At 41.9% G+C, this 23710-nt stretch overlaps 1 protein-coding gene across 8 annotated transcripts in view; it reads left to right on the top strand.

Annotated features, from left to right (window-relative positions):
• EPB41L4B (erythrocyte membrane protein band 4.1 like 4B) overlaps positions 1–23710 on the top strand; it is a 164084-nt gene that overhangs the window by 32126 nt on the left and 108248 nt on the right. For all 8 annotated transcript variants that reach the window (XM_068671148.1, XM_068671150.1, XM_068671151.1 and 5 more), the window contains exon 2: positions 16529–16633. In XM_068671148.1, coding sequence (XP_068527249.1) covers positions 16529–16633 — 105 coding nt within the window. The remainder of the gene's footprint in view (positions 1–16528; positions 16634–23710) is intronic.

Below are 23710 nucleotides of genomic sequence, written 5' to 3'. Positions count from 1 at the left end.
ATTACAGCAATGGATCTTTTTAAAAATGCTTGCTTTGTGTAGTTAGATTCCCATTTTTCATGCATGTATGCTCAACTAAATAGGTGCTTTAGAGTAGAATAGCGGAGAAGATTGTTTGAATTAGAGCTTGATGTCTACCATTATCTTGTGTTTCAGAAAATTCCTACAATTACATATTTACTGTAGTTTAGGGTTTATCCTGCAAATTCAAAACAACCAGCTGCTCTTAGCTGTGGTGAAAGCTAGAAGACAACTGGATTGTATTATTAGAAAATGCTTTCCTTCTAAATGATGTGTTGTAAACAAAATGGCATTAATTTTGTATGAGTTACAAGCCTTTCCTGACTTTGTGTGTAACAAATAAACCGTCAATATTATGTCTGACTTGCAGGAAGCTTAAATTTGGGATTGAGGGGAAGTGGGAAGGTATTGACTTGCAGTTGTCACTGAGAAGAGCTATGTGACAGCCCCATGGCCTGGGCCTCAGAAGGCAAAAGCAGGAACTGGAAGAATGATGAACTACCTACCCTGTGTAAGAGGAGATGGGTACCTTCAGGTTCCTTAGCTGGTCTTGAACCTAAGTCCATGGGACCTGATAAGATGCATCCACAAGTCCTGAAGGAACTGGCGGATGTAGTTGTTAAACTTCTCCCCATCATGTTTGAGAAGCTGTGGCAGGCAGTCAGGTGAAGTTCCCATGAACTGGAAAAGGAGAAATATAACCCCCATTTTAAAAAGGGGAAAAAGGAGGACCCAGGGAACTACAGTCCAACAGGTCTCACCTCTGTGCCTGGCAAAATCATGGAGCAGATCCTCCTGGAAACTATGCCAAGGCTCATGGAAAATAAGGAGGTGATAGCGAAGCCATGCTGGCTGTCACCAAAGGACAGATTGTGCCTGACAAATCTGACAAACCTGGTTGCTTTAGACAACCTGGTCTAGTGGGAGGTGTCCCTGCCCATGGCAGGGGGGGGTAGAATTAAATGATCTTTAATATCCCTTCTAACCCATACCGTTCTGTGATTCTATGAATTGGGAGGTAATAAATCAAAACCTATATTTAAAGAAACATAAAGCTCTATAACTGCTTTTACAGTTCTAAATACTATGTGTAATATTGTTCTCTGCAAACTTTGTGCTTCTGTTATCTGGGGGAGGGGGGATGGAGAACGAATGGGTTTATTGGGAATGAGGGAGTAACCCAGGGTGGAGAACAACAATTTCAAGTACATGAGGAGGTTTTGGAGCTCCTGTCTGTTGAGAAAATGGGGCTGGAATGCATTTGGTGTTGCTTGTAGGCATGCATGCACTCCCTACTGACTCTGTGTCCCATTGAGTCTTGGCACTTTCATTTTACATGTAATACTTTAGCAGGAGGGAGAGAGTTCTGTCGCATCCTATAACCACCCCGAATAATCTATATTCTGGTGGGTTGATCATGTCTGTGGCAGTAAACATTTCTTTGAAAATGGCCTGTAGTTACTGAATAACAGAATAATCATTTTTTCCTATGAGCATATGGGGTGGAGGGGAAGGATTTTCTCTTTCAGGTGAAAAAGGAGCCATCCTTTTCTTGGGGAGTGAAAGAGGGTTTTATCACAGCACTGAACTTGTCTCCTCAGAGTATTGTGAGTGGAAAGTATTGCCTTTCAGTGTAATGATGAGTGTGGCAGGTTTCAGATAAGATTTAAAACAACCTTGTCCTGAGCTAGGATAGTAAGAGTGCCCAACCAGCTGTTGTGAATCTCATACTGAAGACCTAATGATCTGCACACAGTGTATGAGAGGCTCAGATGCCTACGTCAAGTTTGTGAAGTCTGTGCGGGAGTGTGGGTGTCCAAGAGTTACAAAAAAGATGAAGCATTCTGCATTCAAACCTTTTTTGTGTGTGTCAGGGCCATGTAGTCTGCTGCTTTTCCCCCTGAATATTAGTTTTAACTCTAGTCATAGATGAATTGTTCTTGTTGTGAGGTGAGAGTCAAGCCTGGAGACGTTTGTGGAACAGTTCAGCAGTGGTTTTGTCTGGAGTTAAAAAACAAAGCCTGACCCCCTTCCCCTTCAAACAAAAGGATGCAAATTCCACATTGGTTTAAAACAGGTGCAAAAACAATTTTTAAATGTAGGTAGCATTAGGGTATACACTAGTGCAATGTGTTGAAACTGTTTTATAAATGTGTAGGAGGTGTAAGGCTGTTAAAATTCCAGCAAGTCATAGGTAAAACTGAAATGGAAACAATAAGGTTAATCAAATCAGAGCTTGGTAGGTTGGGAGAGACCTAAGCAGTCTCTTCAGTCCAACCTGCTGCTCAAAGCAGGGTCATCACTGAATTCAGACCTGGTTGTTCAGGGCTTTATCCAGTCACACCTTGGAAACCTCCAAACATGGAGAGTGTGTGCCTTCCTTGGGCACCCTGCTCCAATGTTTAATTATCCTCATAGCATAACTCTTTCCCATATATCCACTGGAACCTTTGCTATTTCAATTGATGTTCGTGGTCTCTTACCTGCTACTATTATCTGCATACTATCTGGCTCGGACTTTTCAAGTTGTTACTTGAGCAGGCCTTTGAGACCTGTTTTAACTCCCCCAAACCTGTATCTTCTCCAGATTAAGTGTGCCTAGTTCTGAGCCTCTTCTGACTGAGTATGTGGTCCAGCCCCTGAACATCACTGTGGCCCTTTCCTGGACTCTAAATTTCTCAGTGTCCTAAGTTGACTGCACACCCCAGCTTGGTGTCTTCCAAGAAAAGTCAGTGAAGATGCTCCATTTCTTTCTCCATGTGGTAGATGGAGTCAAGCAAGACAGGTTCCAGGAAAGATCCCTGAGGAGCTCCACGTACAACTGGTGTCCAGGTAGCATACAAACCATTAATTGCTGCCATTTTTTACCCACAATTTTACCCACCCATCTAGGCTATGTCCCAGCTTGGATGCAGTGACATTGTGGGAGACCAAAGAGTCAAGTTAAACAACACTTGTTGGTCTTTCATTCAAGATTTTAAAAGAGGGCATAATTTAAGACCTTCAGCGTGCACGACTGGTGAGTGATTGAGCATTCAGCTTACCACCGTCTCCATCTGAATTGCTTGTTTTCCCACAGCATGTCATATTTTCTAAACAGATGCGAAAAACGAAGTCTGTCTTAATCTACAGACTCTCTGGCTATAGCCGCAGTCATATGTGCTTTGTTGCTCAGCCTGTATAAACTTCATCACATGCTTTTTCTGAATCAACACAGCTGAACAACTGAGCTGACACTTCTTCCTGCGTCACTGCTATGGTGCTGTATCTGGTTGCAGTTAAAGGCTCTGCTGGCTGCATGTGCATGACTTTGAAGTCTGCTGGGTTGTTGGTGTCATTTAAAGGCTATTAGGCAGCAAAACTGTTGCATGGCCAGAGTTCAGCTTCTCTAACTTTGCTCCAGCAGAATTCAGGTCTTCAGTTGGCCCCGTTGACCATGTCTGGAAGTCTAAAAATCAGAAGCTTTGTTTCTGTTAATATATGTTTCAGTAGGAATTAAGACAGTTAAAATCTGATTTTGCAGTGACTTAGTTGCTTTTTCAGATCTTCAGAGTGCTTTGTATTAGTTCTGGTGGTGTTTTGGTTTGATTATTTAGTTGAAATATTTTGAGTTTGTGGTAATATGTTCCTGTGTCCCCTTTCATTGTGAAATAAAATTATTGTGAGACAGCTCACTTACAGATTTTTTCTCTAATCTGCTTTATAAACAGATATTTTTGTTGATATTTACATGGAGGCTGTCTTGCAGCTGCAAAGAACTGATGCTACAGTCTTTTTTGGGGTCACCATAGTGGTTTCATTTTTAACTAGATCATTATGCATCCAACTAAAAGCCTGCTTTTAAGTGGCACTTTGTATTATAGTGGCTTTGGAAATGAACCTGAACATGCACAGCATGGCTGATATCTTCATATTGTGAGAAGGCAATTGGTGGACTTCTTGCCAGTTTTTTCCCTGGAACTAAAAAATAAAAGAACAAATTGTCATTTTAAATAACTGAGGTGGTTGTGGGTCAGCAGTGCATGACTGAACTGGGCAGTGTTTGATCTGATTTGGCTTGAGCTCTAGCCTCTGAGGAAAAAGATTTCCACAAAAGTTGTAAAGGATAGTGACTCACAGAATAGTGTGGGTTGGAAGGAACCTTAAGGATCATCTAATTCCAATCCCCCTGCCATGGGTAGGGACACCTCCCACCAGACCAGGCTGCCCAAAGCCCCATCCAGCCTGGCCTTGGGCCCCTCCATGGATGGGGCATCCACAGCTTCTCTGGGCAGCCTGTGCCAGGGCCTCTCCACCCTTTGAGTGAAGGATTTCTTCTTAACATCTAATCTAACCCTACCTTCTTTCATTTTAAAAACATTTCCCCTTGTCCTATCCCTACGCTCCCTGACACAGAGTCCTTCCTCACCTTTCCTGTAGGCCTCCTTTAGGCACTGTCAGGCTGCTGCTATAGGGTCTCCCTGGAGCCTTCTCTTCTCCAGGCTGAACAATCCCAACTACCTCAGCCTATCTTAGTAGGAGAGGTGCTCCAGCTCTCTGGTCATCCTTGCAGCCCTCCCCTCTGGACTTGCTCCAACAGGCCCACGTCCTCCTTGTGCTGGGGGCCCCAGAGCTGAACACAGGGCTCCAGGTGGGGTCTCCCAAGAGCAGAGGGGGAGAGCCCCCTCCCTCACCCTGCTGGCCATGCTGCTTTTGATGCGCCCCAGGATGTGATTTGCTTTCTGGGTTGCAAGTACCCATTGACAGCTCATGCTGAGCTTTTCCTCCGCTAACACTCTCAGGGCTGCTCTCAATCCATTCTCCACACAGCTTGTATTTGTGCTTGGGATTGCCTCAGCCTGGGTACAGGAACTTGCACTTGGCCTTGTTGAAGCTCACGAGGTTCACACAGGCCCAGCTCTCAAGCCTGCCCAGGTCCCTCTGGATGGCATCTCTTCCCTCCAGCGTGTCGACTGCACCACACAGCTTGGTTACAGAAGCAAAATTGCTGAGGATGCACTCAATTTCACTGTCCATGTCACTGACGGAGATGTTTAACAATACTGGTCCCAACACAGACCCCTGAGGAACACCACTCATTACTGATCTCCACCTGGACATTGAGCTGTTGACTACAACTCTTTAAGTGCAACTATCCAGCCAACTCCTTACCAACAGAGTGATCCGTCCATCAAATCCATGTCTCTCCAGTTTGGAGATAACGATATCACTATACACCAGTGCTGTAGCCCTGTCATAGAAGGCCACCAAATTTGTCAGGCACGATCTGCCCTTAGTGAAGCCATGATGGCTGTCACCAATCATGTCCTTATTTTCCACGTGCCTTAGCATAATTTCCAGGAGTATCTTCCATGATCTTGCCAGGCATGGAAGTGACATTGACTGGCCTGTAGTACCCTGGGTCTTCCTTTTTCCTTTTTAAAAAGTGGGGGCCAATTTCCAGTCTGTGGGAACTTCACCAGACCACTACAACTTCTCAACTATGATGGAGAGAGGTTTAGCAACTACACCCACTGGTTCTTTCAGGACCCATGGATGCATCTTATCAGGTCCCATGGACTTTGGCACCTTCAGGTTCTTTAGATGGTCTTAAGCCTGATCTCCTCCTGCAGTGGGGTGGTTCTGTTGAGATCAAATACCTAGGCAGAAAGGGACAACTGCAAGGAATGCCCTATTAGCCTATAACAGGAAACTTGGTGCATTACCGACTTAGCAAATGCTACTGAATTTCTGTCCAGTTACAATAGTGAAGTTTTCCTATGTTTGCCTGGTGTTCTGAAATAACTGTAAGCTCTTGATAAGGTGCTGATGATACACGTGTGTAAAATAAGAAAGCTGAAAAGCTGATATTTTTTTTTAAACTCCATTATGGTGTTAAGGTTTAATTTCCACAATAGTGTTTTTTATTCTGTTTTATTTCCCCTGACATGTAAATATTTGTAATCCATTTAATGGCATGAAGGCAGCCTGGGCAGCCAAACTGAAAAGTGAAAAAATAAAACTCAAAGCTTCTTGCAAATTACTAAAATTTTTCAACTCCAACTATATTTCTGGTGGCTTTTTTTTTTTTTTTTAATTATTTCTAATCTATCTATACTGTTTGGAAGGGATGGAATACAGTGGTTATCATATTCTGTCCAAATGGGCAACAAAAACTGTAGTTTTCAGGGAGCGTAATAGGGGGAAAAGGCTGACACTTTCACAGGTTTGTGCTTCGTCTTCTCTGTATCTGATTCTTTTTCAAAATGTCACTTTTACAGATTCTGATATTTTTTTCTGCATTCTAACTATGGGACCAGATGCAGTGTTAAGAATCACTTCTTTTATGTGTTTAGCCTTTTACTTAATAGGAGGATCTGTTAGTTGACATGAGATATACAAAATCAATTTTAGCTGTAACCCAATCTTTCTCTTCCTCATGTGGACAGTCTTAGGACTTCTAATTTAAAATGTGTTTTTTCTTTAATTAAAGAAAAAAAAACAACAACAAAAAAAAACCACCAACAACAAAACCGCACACAACAGTCACTTTTCATTCTGCAAAATGAATACAAACTGCATGTTGCAGCACGGTAAGGTGTACTTTTCCCCATCAGATCTGAACGTTTGACAGAGCAAGAAGTTAAATTCTGTGTCATGATGAGAATTTATCTTGTTTTACATAATTCTTTCTCAGCAGAGAGGAGGCTTAGGAGGCTTAGCTTCTTTTCAATACAGTTAGCCTAGATCTGGCATTAGCTCTTCTCAAAGCAATGATATCATCTGAGAGGGGTGACTTCTATAAGATTGAGCTATTGTCTAATTATTTTTTTAATTGTAGTAATTTTTAAATATAAACCACATGGCTGTTCCTATTGCATCTTCTGTCTTGGTAGAAAGAAATTTAATTTGTAGCGATCTTCCTAAATTGTATGGATTTGGCTAATTATGTTTGTGTTTAAAAAGAAGCATGTCTTCTAAGCTGCCCGCCAAATGAACTGTTTTTAGTGGCAGACTTCCCTGGTCTGGCTCTTTTTTTAAATTGCAGATTATAAACTAGTCAGTAAGTTTCTTGCAGACTTTTTTCAGTCTCTGGATTTCTGGTCCTCTTCAGAGAGGCAAACAATATGAATTGATTCTTCAGAGAGGTCCTGCGACTTGATATATGAAAGAACAAAGTGAAAAGTGCTGTTTGAAGTCTGTTGGCTATCTGAATAAACAGATAGCTTCTAAAAGGGTTTGTCTTTGCGTATCAAATCTGGTGAGCTTCTGAGGCAGGGCCACCATAGAGCTTTGTCCTCAAGTTCTAGGCTCCCTTTGTGGCTCTGACCTTTGTTAATTGGCTGGAGCTGTCAGGGTGATCAACGATTAATATGATTTATATGGAAGGTTTAGCACTTTGTAAAACTTTGTGCCAGGTAAGGGAATAGGTAGTTAATGCTAGCATGTGTATGGAGTTAATTTGCTGCTATGAAACACAGCACAAATGGTATGTATTTGAGTTTTACAAGAAACAAACAAACATGGAAACAATTGTATGAACTATGTGAACATAAACAGCGCACATTATTATGCAGGAGGAGAGGAGTGGTCATAAGGAACTTTTAATTTTATCCAGACAGGTATAATTGCTGCTCTGTCGTGATGGGATTCTTTATCCTCTTACTACATATGGGAGGTAAAGCAAAGGATCTCTTTAATACAGAGGATTTCTGGACTATTTCTGAAGTAGTCCATAGCAGCTTGCTAAAAAAAAAAAAAAAGTAGTACAGCATAAATGTTGTGCTATTTGTACCAGAATACACATCTTTTGGCTTTTCCAGGTCAGCACATTTGGGGCGGGATTCCTGCTCTTTATGTTAAAAGCAAGGAACAGCAAGGCATTGTGCAAGATGCCTGTTCTCAGAACAGCCCTTCCAGGTGTTTCATCCCAGCTGCAGCACAGCTTTGTGGCCTCCTTATTGCCCCTTACAACGCACTCAGGAAACAGCTTTTGGCGAGGCTGTGCAGCGTGACCTGTAAGCGAATGGTTGTGTAGGGAGGACAGAGGGAGTGTGTTTAAAAGCATGGATAGCTTAAATCAGTAGCGATGCTATCCTGATGTAACCTCCCCTTGCAGGCACTTCCTTGTTACGCTGACAAACTTCTAGGCTAGGAAATGGAAGCAAAACCTGTATCGTTACTGGCCACGAGCCCATCAGGGATGCTGCAGGCTTCCTTATATAAAGTCCTTCTCGCTTGTGTCCAAACTGGGCACTGCTGCTGGTCACCTCAGCTGTGTCTGTTGCAGAGGAACGTTGCTGGTAGAGCCTTACAGGTAATTTTTCTTGTTGTAACAGTCATAAACGTCCTATTTAAAAACAAAAACCTGAAGCAATTAAGCCAGGCACAAATACAGGTAAAACGCGTATGCAAGAAATGTGTCCATGTGGAAAATTCTGTTTGTACAACTGTGTCGATTTAAAAACCACTTCTATTCACGGAGCATTCAAATGCAGATGGAGAAGGAAGCTAAGATGTCTTTTGAAACTTTGGTACTGCCATTAGCATAAGAAAGTGGAGATTCTTTGCTGAACTCTCTAGGGATTCGCTTCTAGTAGCGCTTTGCCTCTTCTTCCTTGGTCTCTTCTAGGTCAATTGAGCTTACATTGGTGTTCTGGGTTACTGTTCAGATGCAGTTTAAGCTCATTATCTAGAATCTCCTCTAGCACTCCATCGAAACGGCCCCTACATGCCCTGTGCAGTAGGGTAAAAAGCAATTCATGCAGGAGAAGCAAAACGTTACGTTCAGTGCTATCTTCCCTGAGAAGCGGCTGCCAGTCCAACACCCATAGCTCGTATCAACTTCTGTTGTCTTCTGGGACTCCGGAATTGAGAACTGGATCTCAAGTGGAATAAAGTAGTTAAGAAGTTCTCGGCGTTTTGTTTTTTTTCTGCATCCCAGCTACTTTGTGTTTCTGCAGCTGTGTTTTTCAGCCTGAGGAGTATGTAGTATTTCAAGTGGGTCAGGAGAGGGAGCTGGCAGTCTAGGGGTGAAAACCTTCTTTCCGTACAAATAACTGTTTTTGCTGTACCTCTGAGTGTAGAAATGTGATGGGGAAACATGTCCATATCTGAAATAACAATAGTCCATGCTCACTTTTAGACCTTAAAATCACAGTTTTATTTTGTTGTGGGGCTTTTTGTACTTCTTGGCTGTTGCCCGAGGATCCCATTTAGACGTGCAGCAATGCTAACACTTAGCACTGAAGCCCTGTGAAGAGGTCTGTGTTGCCTGTGGTACATTTAGGCGGTAGGGACAGTTAACAGAAATTGTCACCTTCACCTGAGTCCAATACAACAAAAATGTCAGCCCTGGTATTAGGGTTGCCAATAGTAATTGCACTTAGAGGATCCGCTCGCCTTTCATGTGGTGTTTGGAGAGAGTTGAGGTTCTTCAGACTGCCGTCCCTTCAGATGACGTCCAACTTGACAGAAACATAGAAGTGCCATGTGTAAGGGTCTTCCTTGTGTGGTGGGTTTGCCTTGGCCAGGAGCCCAGCACCCACCCAGCCACTCGTTCACTCCTCCCATGGGAGATGGGAGGCCGTGGTCAGGACAGAAACCTCTCTGCCTCTCCTTCCTCCTCACACTTCTTTCCTCTGCTCTACTGCGTGTCCTCTCCACAGGCTGCAGTCCTTCAGAAATACCTGTCTGTTCCAGCATGGGTCCTCCATGATCCACAAGGGATATTTGCTCCAGGGCCTGCATCTCTTCCTCCAACTCTGGGGTTCCCTCTGCTGTTCTTCCTCTATTCCCTCACCCGACACCTGTCGGGCATGTTCTGCCTTTTCTGAAATACATTTTCCCAGAGGCACCACAGGCTCAGCTGTGGTCTGCAGTGGCTCTATTGCAGAGATGGCTCAAACCATGTCTAGCACAGGCCAGCCCCTGACCTCTTACACGGAGGCAGGCTACTCCTGTGGTCTGCCCTCTACCAAAATTTCTGTCACATACACCCTCTAGATAACATAAGCCTTGGGAGGTGACAGTTTGCTCCTTTTCACCAGCAGCATGGACTTCTGAAGCTCTAGGTATGCTGTAACTAGTTTTTGAACGGCTGTGCTGTAAAACCCAGTTGGTAAAAAAATGCATATTTTGAAAACTACTTTTGCTTTCAGTAAAAATTAGCATCAGTACAGACTATTTAATGAAGCTGGCCCGCATGCTGTTGTACTTGCCCACTGTGGGAAGAGGCAGGATGTGTTTGAGAGGTGGGAAAGAAGTGGTTGGAAAGCAGGGATGTGTGAACTGGCAAAGGAAACCCTATCCTCAGACCTCAAACCCTCTTTCTCAGACCTTGCTTGACTTTCTTGAAACTGTATAACATTTCTAAGTGTTGATCTGCGTGTGACATCTTTCCAGCAGGCCAGTTGGCATGAGTTTGGACTTTTCAGTGAGTTACATGCATAAGGTAATTCCCTCTCTGATGTCTTTTTTTTCCTGTGGCTTTTCTACAGTGCCATGCTGACATTCTAATCTCTGATTCATCTCATTGAGTTTGTACTTTATGAATAATTCAGTTCCTTTTTTTTTTTTTCTATTCCTTTCTTTATTCCTACTGCAGAGTAGGAAAATAGCATCTTTTTTCCCCACCCTTTATTCTTTATGTTTTGGGTTTGCTGGGTTTGTTTTTCACTTTTTTTTTTTTTTTTTTTAATTCACAAGATTACCCTCACATAGCAGGTTAAAAGCTCTGGCCAAATCTCTCCTATCAGCCTATGCCATGGTCAAAGGTGGTGTGATGCAACTGGAAGCCGTTTGGTTTTGTGTAGCACCTTGCCTGGCACATATCAGATAGAGTGATCTATTTATTTGTTCTTGTTCAGCTTCTCCTTCGCACCACTTCTACAGACTTTCTTCCTTGAATCCTGTATAAGCAGAACAGAGGTGCTGTTTGTCTCTTGCAGTCGTTAATCCCTATTTTCACCATCTTTTGCAGGGATTGAACGCTGGTTCTTCTTACCAGTAACTACTGGTGGAGAGGTGGGGTTGAGTGCTGTACAGAAATACTGGCACGTAACAATAGTGAGGTTTATTGTACCCACTGTTTGGGGATTTTTTTCTTAATATCTGTCTATGAGTTCTAATTGGCATCTTTGCCACAGAAACCCAGTCTTCCAGCAGGGAGGATGTACTCAAATGCTGTTTCTTTAGCTGAGCCTCCTGACAACCTGAAGGAAATAGCTTGGCTGTTGTCATTCATTTATTTTTCATAAGCTGCTTTTGCCCAGAAAACTGCAGTTTCAGTTTGGGTTTATTGACAGGAATGACTGGGAGCAAAACGTTTGTGCATTCAAGGTAATAAATAAGCAACCGCCACTGGGGCGATTTTTTCTTCTGGTTGGGTTTTTGGTGGTGCATGTATGGGTTTGGCATTTGTAGTGGTGGAGGGGCAGAGGGGGTTCTTTGTTCTGGTTGTTGAGGGGAGGCTATGGGAGGCTTGGAGGCTTTTAAGTTTTATTTCTAGCTAATTTCTCAAAGCAGCTAGAATCAGTTTGGTTTGCCTTCACCTGAAACTTCACATGCATCATCAGTTGCATTTTCTTCTGGGCACGTTCAGGAATGCTGCTGGTTTCTATGGTCTGTACCATATTTAAACATAATTTACATGCATCAGCAGGCTCTGAAGCAATGCAGCTGGTGCTGGCATGACAGGGTGAGAGGCTTAATGGTCATTTGAAGAGTGGCATATTTTTCAAGTGAGCTTGGAGCCAGGACTGAAAACTCAAGTCAGTGGTCAACTGGTAAGAAAATAACCTAATGTTTTCAAGGAGCTGAAGCAAGTTAGGGCACCCATGGAAATAAGATGTGTTAATAAATTTGTTTTTCTTTTAGTCTTAACACTGAGTTTGTTGTTGCTACTTCCCTGTAGCCCCTAATGGACTAAGCTTAGAGGGTGCAGAAGGTGGTGTCTGTTGAGAAACTGAGGGCTCGACTGTCGAGAAGAGAGTTAAAGGACAGATGATAACAAGCACCAGAAGTCAAGGTTAATAAGCAACCCAAATGGCTTTACACATGTTTTGCCTGTAACATGTCCAAAATGCTAGGAGACAGCATTGCCAGTGGCTGTTAAAAGGCAAAGCAATATATAATATAGTATGTATAATTTAGTGTAACATAATACTAAATAATACAGCCGGCAGAGCTGGTAAAGCTTTAGGAATACAGCTGAAAAGTGAGAAATGAGTTAATAACACTTGAGGTGTAAGAGTCCTGAGCAGAACATAATGAGCTACCCTGTTCCAGGAGGTGCCAGGGAGAGGCACTGATTGCTGCAGAGCAGGATCAGGCCTGTGGAGCAGAGGATTGCTAGCTACAAATGCTCCTTTACTAACTTGCCAGAAGCTAAAACCTGGTTGTCTGTGACCATGAGATCACAGCAGCCCACTCTGCAAAAATATTTGATGTGTTACAGAATACATAACGTCGTGCTTTCTTTAGGGAAAGAAATTAAATTTGTCCTGTGTACTCGCTCCTGCTACTACTCAGCATTCAGTCTGGGAGAGATTACAGCTAACTGGCTTCAACTTTTTTCTTTGCAGGGGTTTATTTACCTTTTTTCTTTTTTTATTTTTCTTTGCTTGCAGGCTATTTCATGTACTCTTGGCCTGTTTGACAGGTCGCTTTCCCAAGCACAACTTCAGCTATTTCTGAAATCTGTTAATCCTTAGTTTGTAGTGCTGCAATCTGAACTCTGGTGTGACTCAACAATTGTTATCCACTCCACTTGTGCCCATGTAATGCACCCTACTTGGTTGCTACAGGCTACTTTTTGTTCCTTTGCAGAGCACTTCAGGTTTGGGAAGGTAGGCACAGCAGCAAACTCACCGCGTGGGCTCCCAGACTGACCAGGGATGTTCTTGCACCACATCTGCACCAGACTGGGGAAATTTTCTGGCTTCTGTATCCCCTTTTAATGCCTTTTGGCAGAACCTTTCAGATAATTCTGGCATAGCTAAAATCAACACTGAACAGCCTGTTTGGACTGAGCCGGTGGATGTAAAATGTCTTTGGCTGATGAAATTGCCCTTTCCTTCTTGCCCACCAAAAGCGTGTTAAAACCTCTTGCCTGTTCACTTGTCAAGTCTGGAAGAGCTTCTCATTGGAGAAGTTAATCTTTGTTTTGTCAGGTGTTAGCTGACAAGAATTCCCCAGTTCCCTGGGACTGGAAGCCTTTGGCAGCTAAAAATTCAGGCCTGCTCCACCTGTGGGCCACACAGCTGTCACCGTGGCTTTACAAGGGGCTTTATGCCTGCGCTGATTTGAGCTCCTGCAAGAGGACCTGATGATAAATCCTCATTAAACTAAGAACTTTCTTTGATCCCATCATTCATGGTCCCAAAGAAAATATGGTGGGGGAACAAGGGGTTATTTGAGGAGTGCTGCCAGGATGCAGCTGGCATGACTCTGAGGCATGAATGGCTCACGTGGCTGGCTGATGTGGGCAACTTTCTCCTTTTTTTCCTTTTTTTCATCTAGTAGTGCCTTATTACGGAGCTTCCCAACCTGAAAATGTAGTTCAGTCTTTCTGTGTTTCCTCAAGGACAAAGAGGCAAAAGGGAGTGCAGGGGACTGCCTCATGCTAGCTCAGTTTTACCTTCTGCTGCAGGTGGAATTTGTTTGTAAGCTCAACATTTGAAATGCCCCCCGGTGCTTGTCTGTGAGGTGTTACGGTGCTCGCACAGGTTCTCCTGGGAGCCAAGGAAGGCTCCAGCAGAAACTGGCAATGATTTAGTTTAAAAAAAAAAAAATAATAATGGTTTTGCAATTCGCATTACATCACTCTTTCCAATTATAGTAACTTTCATAACAAGGTAATAACTCCATGTAATAGTCTGTGTATGTTGTTTGTTACTACTACTCCTTTCTTGAGATGTGGGTTATGCAGATACTCTACATCTGAAAGTTATGAACCATCTGTCTAGTAAGGTAGGGCTATAAAATATTCTTAGCTTAAACGCTTTTTTTTTTTTTTTTTTTTTTTTTTACAAGTATCTTCAAAAAATATCCACTAGGTGAAGCTGTGTGGAGTAAGCGTGCTTTGTTGAATTCCAGCTGATGATATCTTCTGTGGAAATTTTGTTTGAAGTCAGTTTCATATTCCTCACTTGACACAAGGTTTCGGTAGAGGAAGCATTTTTTTTTTTATCTTCTGTTATCTAGAAGGAAGGGAGGGAGGACAAGACCGTGAAAATGCAAAGTTTCTCATAATCCAAATGTCCTTTCTGTTAGAGGCTATGCTTCTGCATGTGGGCCTCAGCAATTCCTGAGGAGAGCAGGTCATCCTTTACGGTCAGTAGTGGGGAGGAGCTCCTTTTATCTTTCCCCTGAGCAGAACATCTCAAAACCAGGGCTTTTTGTCAGCAGTTTGGCTGCGGCAGCTTGATTATCTACACGGCGCGAGTTGCTGGGAAATGTCACTTTGTGACAGGTTAAATGTTATAACCTCCTGTAAGCTATGTATGTAACAGGGCACTTTACAGTCTGGCTGTGCAATGCTGAGCTGTTCTCCGTGTAACATACGTTGAACATTAACTACTATTTGGGTACAGAAGGTGGAGGGTGCACTCTGGTTTCTATTGGGCGTGGGGCATTTTAAGTCAAACATGCGGGTAGCTAATGCCATAGAGCAAGCAACCGGGGGTAGTGATCATAGGGCATCAAATCCGTATATCCCCTGTTCTGTGATTTCCTCGTGTCTTGCCTTTTTTATTGCTTGGGAGGGTTTTCTTCTCCCTCATTTGAGTAGAATCGGTCTTAATCCTGTTGTCCTTTGGCATCTTTTAACGAGAGCTGAATTTACTGTGTATGAGAAAACATTCTGGATATTTTTTTTTAAATAAAAATATCAATTTAATAAAAAAGCAATGGTTTATAACACTGATTGGACATCGAAAATTCCTTACTTCCTAGCCATATACTGCTTTAAGAAGCTGTCATCTTGTCTGCCTCCAGTGGTTTCTTGAACTTTGACTAAGACTGTCTATTACTGACCTCCTGCTCCCCATGCCCTAAAATAATAAACCGGTATCCTCTGATGATGGCTTAATGCTTGTCTAAGTTTTTATGCAACTTTAATGGCACCCCTAATGCTCTTCCTGAAATGAGAACCTTATTGATTTGATTTCTGTGTTCTACACTGTTAGTCCAAATGAGTTGCTACTTAGGTGTAATTAATAAATTTTATTTAAGCTTGATTGACCTCAGAAAAAAATAGAGCTGAAACTCTTCATTTTATAGATAGATTATAGATTCTATAGATAGATTTATGTAGTCTGGAAGCCTGGACAGGAGTTTCTTTGTGTTATGATTAATGCTGCTACTGCAGAGAAGGCCAAATTAAAGAAACTGGAAGTTATATAGATCTCAGCTGAAATTGGTAAATTCTGCTAGGATTTGGGATGAAGTGGGAATGCCTAATAAGAGCATTAATAATAATAATAATAAAAATCCTCAAAGCGGAAGGAGGAACAGCAGGCAGAGAATTGTTTCCAGACCTGTGTGCTGTACGTTCCTGTATAAAATAGAGCTGTAGCTTCTGTCTCCTTCTGGGGTTTATGTTAATCTCATTCGTAGCCAAGCTTTTTTGTTGTTTTTTTCCCCCCTCAGGAATTTGTAAACTTCTTTTCCTGCGTAACACAACAGGGCTTGCAGAAAAATTAGCTTGTTATACACTCTTCCTCCTACCCACCTGTAACCTCCATGCTCCACTTCTTCTAGCATTGAAAATTGAAGCACTGGGTGCTTCAATTTTCTACTCTGAACAAGTAGATGTGCAGATTGCAGGTAAGCTTTAAGATCAGCTTACTTTCTTACTAGTACCGTAGTCTATGATTTGGGTTAGCTTCGTTTCCGTGCCTGTGTGTTACAAGTGTCATGCTAAATAAAACCAAAAAGCTGTAATTCTTTGCTCCATTTGAAGGCTATAAATGCGATTGCAATTAGCAACGTGATTGAAGGATTCTTATCAAATCCCATTAATTTCCCTCGTGGTGCTCTTTAAGTATTCAAGCTGTCCAGAATGTATTTTGCAGCTGAAGTGGTGGTATGTGGCACTGCATGACTACAGTCAACATGTGATAACAGCCAGCAGATTTCGGGCAGTGTGTCAAGCAAGTGTTTAGTGGAGAATTTGGCTTCCTGGGGTATTTTTTGCTCCATGATTTGAAAGACTGAACGTCCTGTAAGTGTTCTGTTTCTCTCCTGTACTCTGAGTTACAGTGAACTTTGACTGTTTTCTTTGAGAATAAAGTTGGATGCTGTTGGAATAGCAGCAGATGAAATATCACTTATTTCTTGGGGGAAAAAAAAAGTCCATGTGGTTCTTCAGAATATGTAGGATTACTATTTAGATTACTATTTTCCATTGTGCAATGCTTCTCCCCATATTTAAACTTAAACCACAACAAAAATCCCACACACCTGTCTCCCCAATACACACAGTCACAAAACAAACAAACCAAAACCACTTTCTTTTCTGTTACAGAAACATGCGAAGGGACAGGAGCTATTTGACCAGATTGTATATCATTTGGACCTTGTGGAAACTGATTACTTTGGCCTACAGTTCATGGATGCCTCCCAGATTACAGTAAGTATAAATTTAGTTATTTTTTATGTTCTGCAGTAGGTTGTGTTGCGTATTCTAAAAGTGTTATCAGTGCAGTTTCACAGAGATGTGTAGGCATTAGGGGATATCCTGCTGAAACAACTGATGTTGTGTGTGGATCTTGAAAATAAATTTAAATCTTCAAAGTTAGGCATATGTTATTTTGTGATACGTGCATGATGACTTCATCATGCTAAATATGAAAAAGCAACGATTGTGGGTAAAGGAAAACATGCTTCATTTAGTAGCCTCGTGGTATTATAAATGAATTAAATACCTTACAAGCAAAGGTGTAGAACTACTCCTATCCTAGCTGTTCCATGCAAAGATTGTGTTGCTCTGTAAACTGTTTGCGGTAGGAGAGAAAAGCTTTCTTTCTGTTCCCTATCCAGTGATGCCCACCATCTAGGTAAAAGGAGGGGTGGGAAGTACAGTATTTAAAATGCAGAGAGATGAGGTTAAAGGACCGCAACCTTATGTAAACTGTATTGCTATAAATTATTTTCTTCATTCACCTTACATGCTGAGGTATCGGTGTGAGTACAGCCTGGATTGTGGATACAGAGTATGCAGACTTGGAAAATGTGTTTGCTTTTAGGTTATCTGGTTAGTATGTAAACATTTTTCAGAAAGCAAGAGAATAAAGATGTATTCTGTGACATTAAAACAAAAGAATGGGATAACAGCAGAAACATTGACATCTTGTTAAAAGCAGGTTTTAACTATTATTGTCTCAGAATTCTTGGCTTTATTCTCTAACAAGCATGGGTCAATGTGATTCAATTAGATCAGTGTTTTACCAACTGTCATGGTCTGGGTGTTAACCTACAGCTTTGAGCAACAAATAGCAAATTTGTCTGGATACCATAATGAATTGGTATTGAGAAAGGGAATCTGTGCTTTTGGGGAAGAAAAAAAAGTTAGTAGTTTAACTGTATAAAAATTAACCTAATATACCAGTTAATTTAAGGGTGTCTGTATTTTTCACTGGAAAATGATTTCTGAATGAAGTATGTTTATAGTGGGATGGAGGTTCTTAGTCAGTTTGTGCACCTGTGTTCCTCAAAAAATGTGTATTACATGAAATGTATAGCCTTTTGTGATGGAGCTGATCATTAGGACACAGCTAACAGAGCAGTGCCTGCTCATTAGAAGAGAAAAGGGTGATATTGTAGCTGACTGTCAAATCACCGAATTGGGAATTTGATTGTTTAGAGTAGTTACCTACATGTATAAGGAGTTCAGTAATGTTTGGGAAGAAATAAAGGTGAAAGGGAGAGCTAAACATCTTTTCCTAGCAAGAAAGAGAGCAGACTAGAGCCAGAAGACCTGGCTGAAGAAGTGAAAAATGCTTTTTCTTGAATATTCGCAAAACTGGAGGCTCTTTTGAATGGTAAGAAGGATGAAGCAGAAATGTGAACAAGTATTCTCTTCCATAGATAGCTCTATCCCTGGTGTTCAGTGCAAAGTGTGCCTGTACGTGCAAGTGTTTTAGAATTTAGCTTTGTCTGCATGCTGTTTCTTTCAGTCATCATGTTGGGGTGGGGATGTAAAAGTAAATCATGACATCTACTGTTACAGAAGGATAAGAGCTACGACCAGCTTTTGGGGACATGAAAAAGCCAACAGTGTTTGCAGGGCTTTGGGTTATGTTTTCCTGGATCCGGATGGGTGATAAGGTCGTCACCTCCACAAGTGCAAGGCTAGAAGCTCTCATTTGTTTTGGGGTTTTGCCTGGCTGAAGCTGAGCAGAGTGTAGAGCTTAGAGGGATTCAAGGCACAAGCTTCTATCGTCCCCAGCACTCTGTACAAAGAGGTTCCATGCTTTTAAAAGCTTGGTCTGTTTTGAACTTGTGACCTGCTCATTTCATTTGCATAGCAATTAATGCATAGCCTTCGTGTGCCTCCACTTAGTGCCAGCCAAGCCACACAGGGGCAATTGCAAGACTGGGAGATTAAAGTTGTGTAAACTCCTGGAGGCTCTAAGGCTTTGTCTTTATTATGTATTGTTGAGTGCTAAACATCTTTAAGCCACCATTGTAAGAAAGAGAACACAGAACGGCCTTTGAATGGTGGAGATTGCTGCTGTGCTCCAAGGCCAACAGCTTTTCAGTGCCATGTGTTTCTTAGTAACTTTGCCAACAAGTCAGACCAAGCAGTGTTGATAGGAAAAGAAAATCATTGTTGTTGGAAAATCAGTGTTGTTGGAAAAGAAAATCATTATTAGAGCTTGTCTGCTTAAAAAAAAGTGGGGGGAAACTCTTATGTTTGAACAGCTTATTTTTAATGAATAAAAATAACACCTTCAATACAACCAAAAAAACACACGAAGTTGGGAAAGGCAAGATGTCAGCAGTAAGAAAATACTCTACAGCCTATTCAGTGACTTTTGCATCAGTTTGTATCCTGTGCTTTTTGAAGATATCCATGAATAGAAGGATGGAGAGAATCATCCAATCTAAAGAGCTGTAAAAGATTTTATTCTAAAGCAAATCTTTGTGTACTGCTGAATTAAAGTTACCTGGTGTTAACTCCAGAAGCAGAAATACTTGGGGAGGAGAGGGGTTGTTAAGTTCTGTTAGTGTGTGGGAAAACTTCATGTAGCAGAAAGTCTTTATTAATAAAGTGAGAAATTTTAAAACATGACACGGGTGCGTTGCCTGCTGATGTCCACTACCTTGACTGATTACAATTTATAAGTTGTAATGAAGAACTAAACTGCACCTTACTGTAGTTGCATTACAATGGCTTTAAACCAACTCTTTCCTACCAAATTCAGTAACATAACTCCCGAAACATAGCGCTCTGCAGCCCTTCTAGTGGTCAGATGGGAGATAACTTGCTGTTTTCAGGTCCTCTAGGCCATCTCCAAAGTGGGATGCTCAGGAGATGACCCACTGGGGGGTGGAAAGAAAATATTGGAACTGCTATTTATATTTCTTAAAGAAATTAAACTTTATTAACATCTCATATGTGTCTTGACAGTGGCACGCTCGCTCAGTCCATATGTCGTTGGGGTGGTTGAAGGGTGTCACTCAAATGTAGAAGGTCTCTGCAATGGTTTAGTGGAAAAGTTTGTTGGGTTTTCAATTACTTTTAGTGGGGAGGGTTCAAACAAAGCAAGAAGGCTTGAAAGCTTGATTCAAGGCTGGAAATAGCAATAGCAAAATTTCGTGAGATCTTACTGCAGAAGTAGAATTGCCACGAGGAAGTGGTTTATTGATTTTTATTTTTTTTTTTCAGAAATTGGTCATGTGAAACACATTCCGTGGTTGTTTTGGGTTCCTGAGATTTATTTTAGACTGCTGCTAGCTAATATTTATTCATTTCATGTTCAGGCTTGTTCTTCCTTTGTCTCTTACTCCAAATTATCATAAGAAAAAGAGCTTCTGGGTGGTTTACCACTCTGTGTGAGCTGCACCATATTGTGAGGTTCTCCCAGGATACAGATCTCTCCGCTCCTATAGTTGCATTCTTAGTCCTTGTTGTCTGTCCCGTGATGGCAAAACATGGATGCCCTCCCTGTGTGTTACAGGAAATCCAACAGAAGGATGGCTATTGTTGATTAGCCTGGAATTTCCTTCTGTTTCCCTCCTGCTCCTGTTTCTGATGACAAGAACATCTGTAGAGTAATTGAGGAGGAAGAAAAATGATACACCTTTAAACATTGTTCATTATTTCCAAGTGGGCTGCTGCAATCCTTGAGGTGTGAAACTTGAGTTGGGAGTGAACGGAAGCAAAAGCATTAAAATACCTTTTCCTAAAGTATCTCTCAGTGAACATTTAACTCCTTTATGTCCAGTCTCTAACATCACAACGACCCCTTGTCCTTGGCTTAAGGATGGGTGGTGCGGAACAGCCTTTCCCAGCTGTGTGTGTATGTATCACAGTTTGTGGGCACTCCATGGTGAGCACATGCTCACACACAGTGTATCTGGCACAATGGGCAGTGCTGGATTTGCGACGTGTGCAGCAAGACATCGTGCAAGGACAGCCTGTGCCTCCTGCAGGTGCTTGTGGCTACGAGGCAGGACAGAGCCCCTTGAAGAGGTGAGAGCCAGGGCTGCATGGCAATGAGCTGTCCTGGCAGGCTGCACTGTTTTCTGAATATTGACCTGTTCCTAAATAGGATTTCGATTCATTTACAGTGAGAGGTGAGAAGGCAGCGGAGGGAGGAGATGGAGAAGAGTGGCTCTGATGAAAGCAGTATTCCAAGTAAGACAATGGAAGGAAAAGAAGGGGCAAGGACTGTGTAGCCCAGACTGGCCCTAACCATCAACAGTGTGTTAGGACCCGCTGATCCAGACACTGAGATCCTCATCTGTATAGATGCTCTGGAGTCCCGATTCTTCTGGGAGGGTCAGGATCACGTATGCTTCACCATACAATTTTTCAACACTGCAGTGTGAGAATAAAGCAAGTTGGACAACAACAAATAATATCTCAATGCCTCTGTTTTCTGTGTTTCACTGTGAACTAGGCTCCTGGATGTTCCAGCAGCTTTCGGCGCAGAGCCCTGGAGATACTAGGTGCATCGTGGCTACTTCTGCTGTATATAAATTTTAATTAAAGTGTTTGTTGTCATTCAAATAAGGAGGTTTTTTTTCAATTGCTTGCTTTTGACATTAACACTATTATTTTTTTTTCAAGTGTCTGAGGAATGTTAGGAGAAAAGAGCAACTCAGACTCAATTAACCTCAGCGTGCTATCTGGGAGCCTTTTCCTTATGTACTGCTTAATACTGTAACTGACTCCGTGTTAAGCAGGGGAAAACAAATAGGAGAAGCCTCAGCGTTCAATACATTGAATATTGGGAGAAAGTGAGACTGGTAAATACTTCAGTAATGCAGAAGGTTTCCTTCTCTGCTTCTGTCATAAACATCCCATTTCTCCTTGAATAAGCTATCAAATTAATCCGTGACTGTTTCCTCTCCCTGAATCTCTTGTTCCTCTGGATTATGAGCTCTTTGGGACTGGTGGTTGCAGGCTGTGTGTGTGTGTGGGTTGTAGCCCAGAGCAACAAATGCAGGTCGCAGCTGGAGGGTCCCAGGAGCTGTGCAGGTAACAATATCACATAATACTCAGTGCATCAACTACTAATAGTGGCAATGATATGAATGCCAACTCAGTAACTGTGCAAAGGCAGCCTGGCTGTCTCCGTAGAGATGCTGAACATCTGATGAGTAACTACTTCCAGCTGCAGCTGTCCAGGGCTGTATTGCAGCCTGCGAACGTTTTGACAGGCTCCAAAACGCGAAGAATTCCCAGAGCGTCTCCAGTTCTCGGTTTTCCAGGAAGGCTGAAGTCCATATCCGTGGTAAAGGCTTGAGAAGCAGCCACGCAGGGCAGATGGTTGTCACACTGTCTATTAGTGATGCTTCTCCACCTCTTTTTACATGTATAAAAGTCAAGTGCCCAGTGTTTCCAGGACAGTGAACAGATTTTGCTTTTATTTTTCCTTTGTGCATGGTTGGAACAGAAGTTGAAGTGGTTTCCCTTGTTCTGTTTCACAGATTTAGTCAGATTTCTTGTCTGTTTGTTACAAACTGTTTCAGTTTATTTTTTTTCAGGATGTGAGAAGTGCTTGGGCACAGGCTTCAGAATTAAAGATGACTTCCTTTTTGTTGCTGGGATTGAGCAGCATCAGCTTTCAACATTTCTCTGATAAATCTAATGAGAGCTATGCTATACCAGACAAGCATAGGATATGACATTTCACTGCCAAGAAAAGAGGGAATAATCTTGCATATACAACTGTTTTGTGTGATAGTGAGGATCTGTGTTGACATTCAGTTGTAAGTTCTGCTCCTGTCACCTCAGGTCTGCAAAGCAAAATCCTGCTTGGGCAGGGTTATCATATGTTATATGAATTAGGATAGGATAATGGTCTTGAAGGATGCTCAGGTGGCTCTCCATTATTCATGTGCAGTTTATCTGGGCTGCAGATAAACCAAGTCACGTATCAAGATGCTCCTGAGATGGCTCTGAGCAGACTTGGGCTGGGATGTGCAAGGCTTTCATGAATGCTGCTGCTTGGTGATATTGAATTCCGATATGCTGCTTGGCGTCCAGAAATAATTCTGCACCTGGGACTTTTCAGTTCTTTGTCTTACTGTGCATGGTGATAATTAAAACATTGCCACGACAGGAGTTGAAATACATGTGTGATCAATTTTGTTGAATTTCAGTAAAGAGCCATGAAAAAAAAATCTTCAAGTAATCCGTACACAACATGACCCTAAATGCATTTTCAGGAGTACGAAATGGGCATGTGCAAGGCCTCTGTAGCAGCCTTTTCTCATTAGAGGATTACAGTTTTCTTTCATTATAAGCTAGCTGTTAGTCTGTCTGACTTTACAATTCATTTGGACTCAGAATTACTAGATACTCTGAAAACAAGATAAATGTTCTGCAAAACCAAGATCAAAGGGCAGATGAGAAGGAGTTTCCGCAAAGAAATTTTTGTGGTGTTTTGAACTGTATTATTTTATTCAGGCTAACACCAGATGTTTTACAAATCTTTTCTAACTTTGCGTAGTATTAAATCAAAGCAAAACTACATGCTACAGATGCATCTGAAAGAAATAATTTTGAATTTAACAGAATTTCTTAGTTTGGTTGCAAATAATTGTGGTTCTGTGACCCTAGTAGGAACCAAGGGGTGTGTCATCCTGCTGCCTTTGGTGTTACAGAGCTTTTTGGTTTCGAGTTCAGTGTATGCTATTCTAGTATAAAAGGTGTCTTTTACGACCAATTTCAGTTTAAGATAGCACAGGTATATATTTCTTTTGGTGATGAACTGGAGTCTTAAGTGATGGAACTGACACCTTTGTGCTCTAGTCTTAAGTGAGTCTTCCCTGGAAAAAAAAAAAAAAAGGCCTCCAAATTTTTGTGTTCACAAAATTTAGGAAAGTATTTTGTAGATAAGGCTTTACTTAACACTTCCTTACCACTTTGTTTTAATTCATGGTCACAGCTGAGGGTGTTGTAGGGGTCAAACCTGCTCTGAAGGTCAGTAAGTACGTCGGGATGTTTTGCTCTGAGCCTTACAAAAGCCTG

The sequence above is a fragment of the Anas acuta genome, chromosome 2, assembly GCF_963932015.1.
Source record: "Anas acuta chromosome 2, bAnaAcu1.1, whole genome shotgun sequence".
Lineage (NCBI taxonomy): Eukaryota > Metazoa > Chordata > Aves > Anseriformes > Anatidae > Anas > Anas acuta.
The sequence above is the reverse complement of the archived record's forward strand: the minus strand, read 5'-3'. Positions and strand labels throughout refer to the sequence as shown.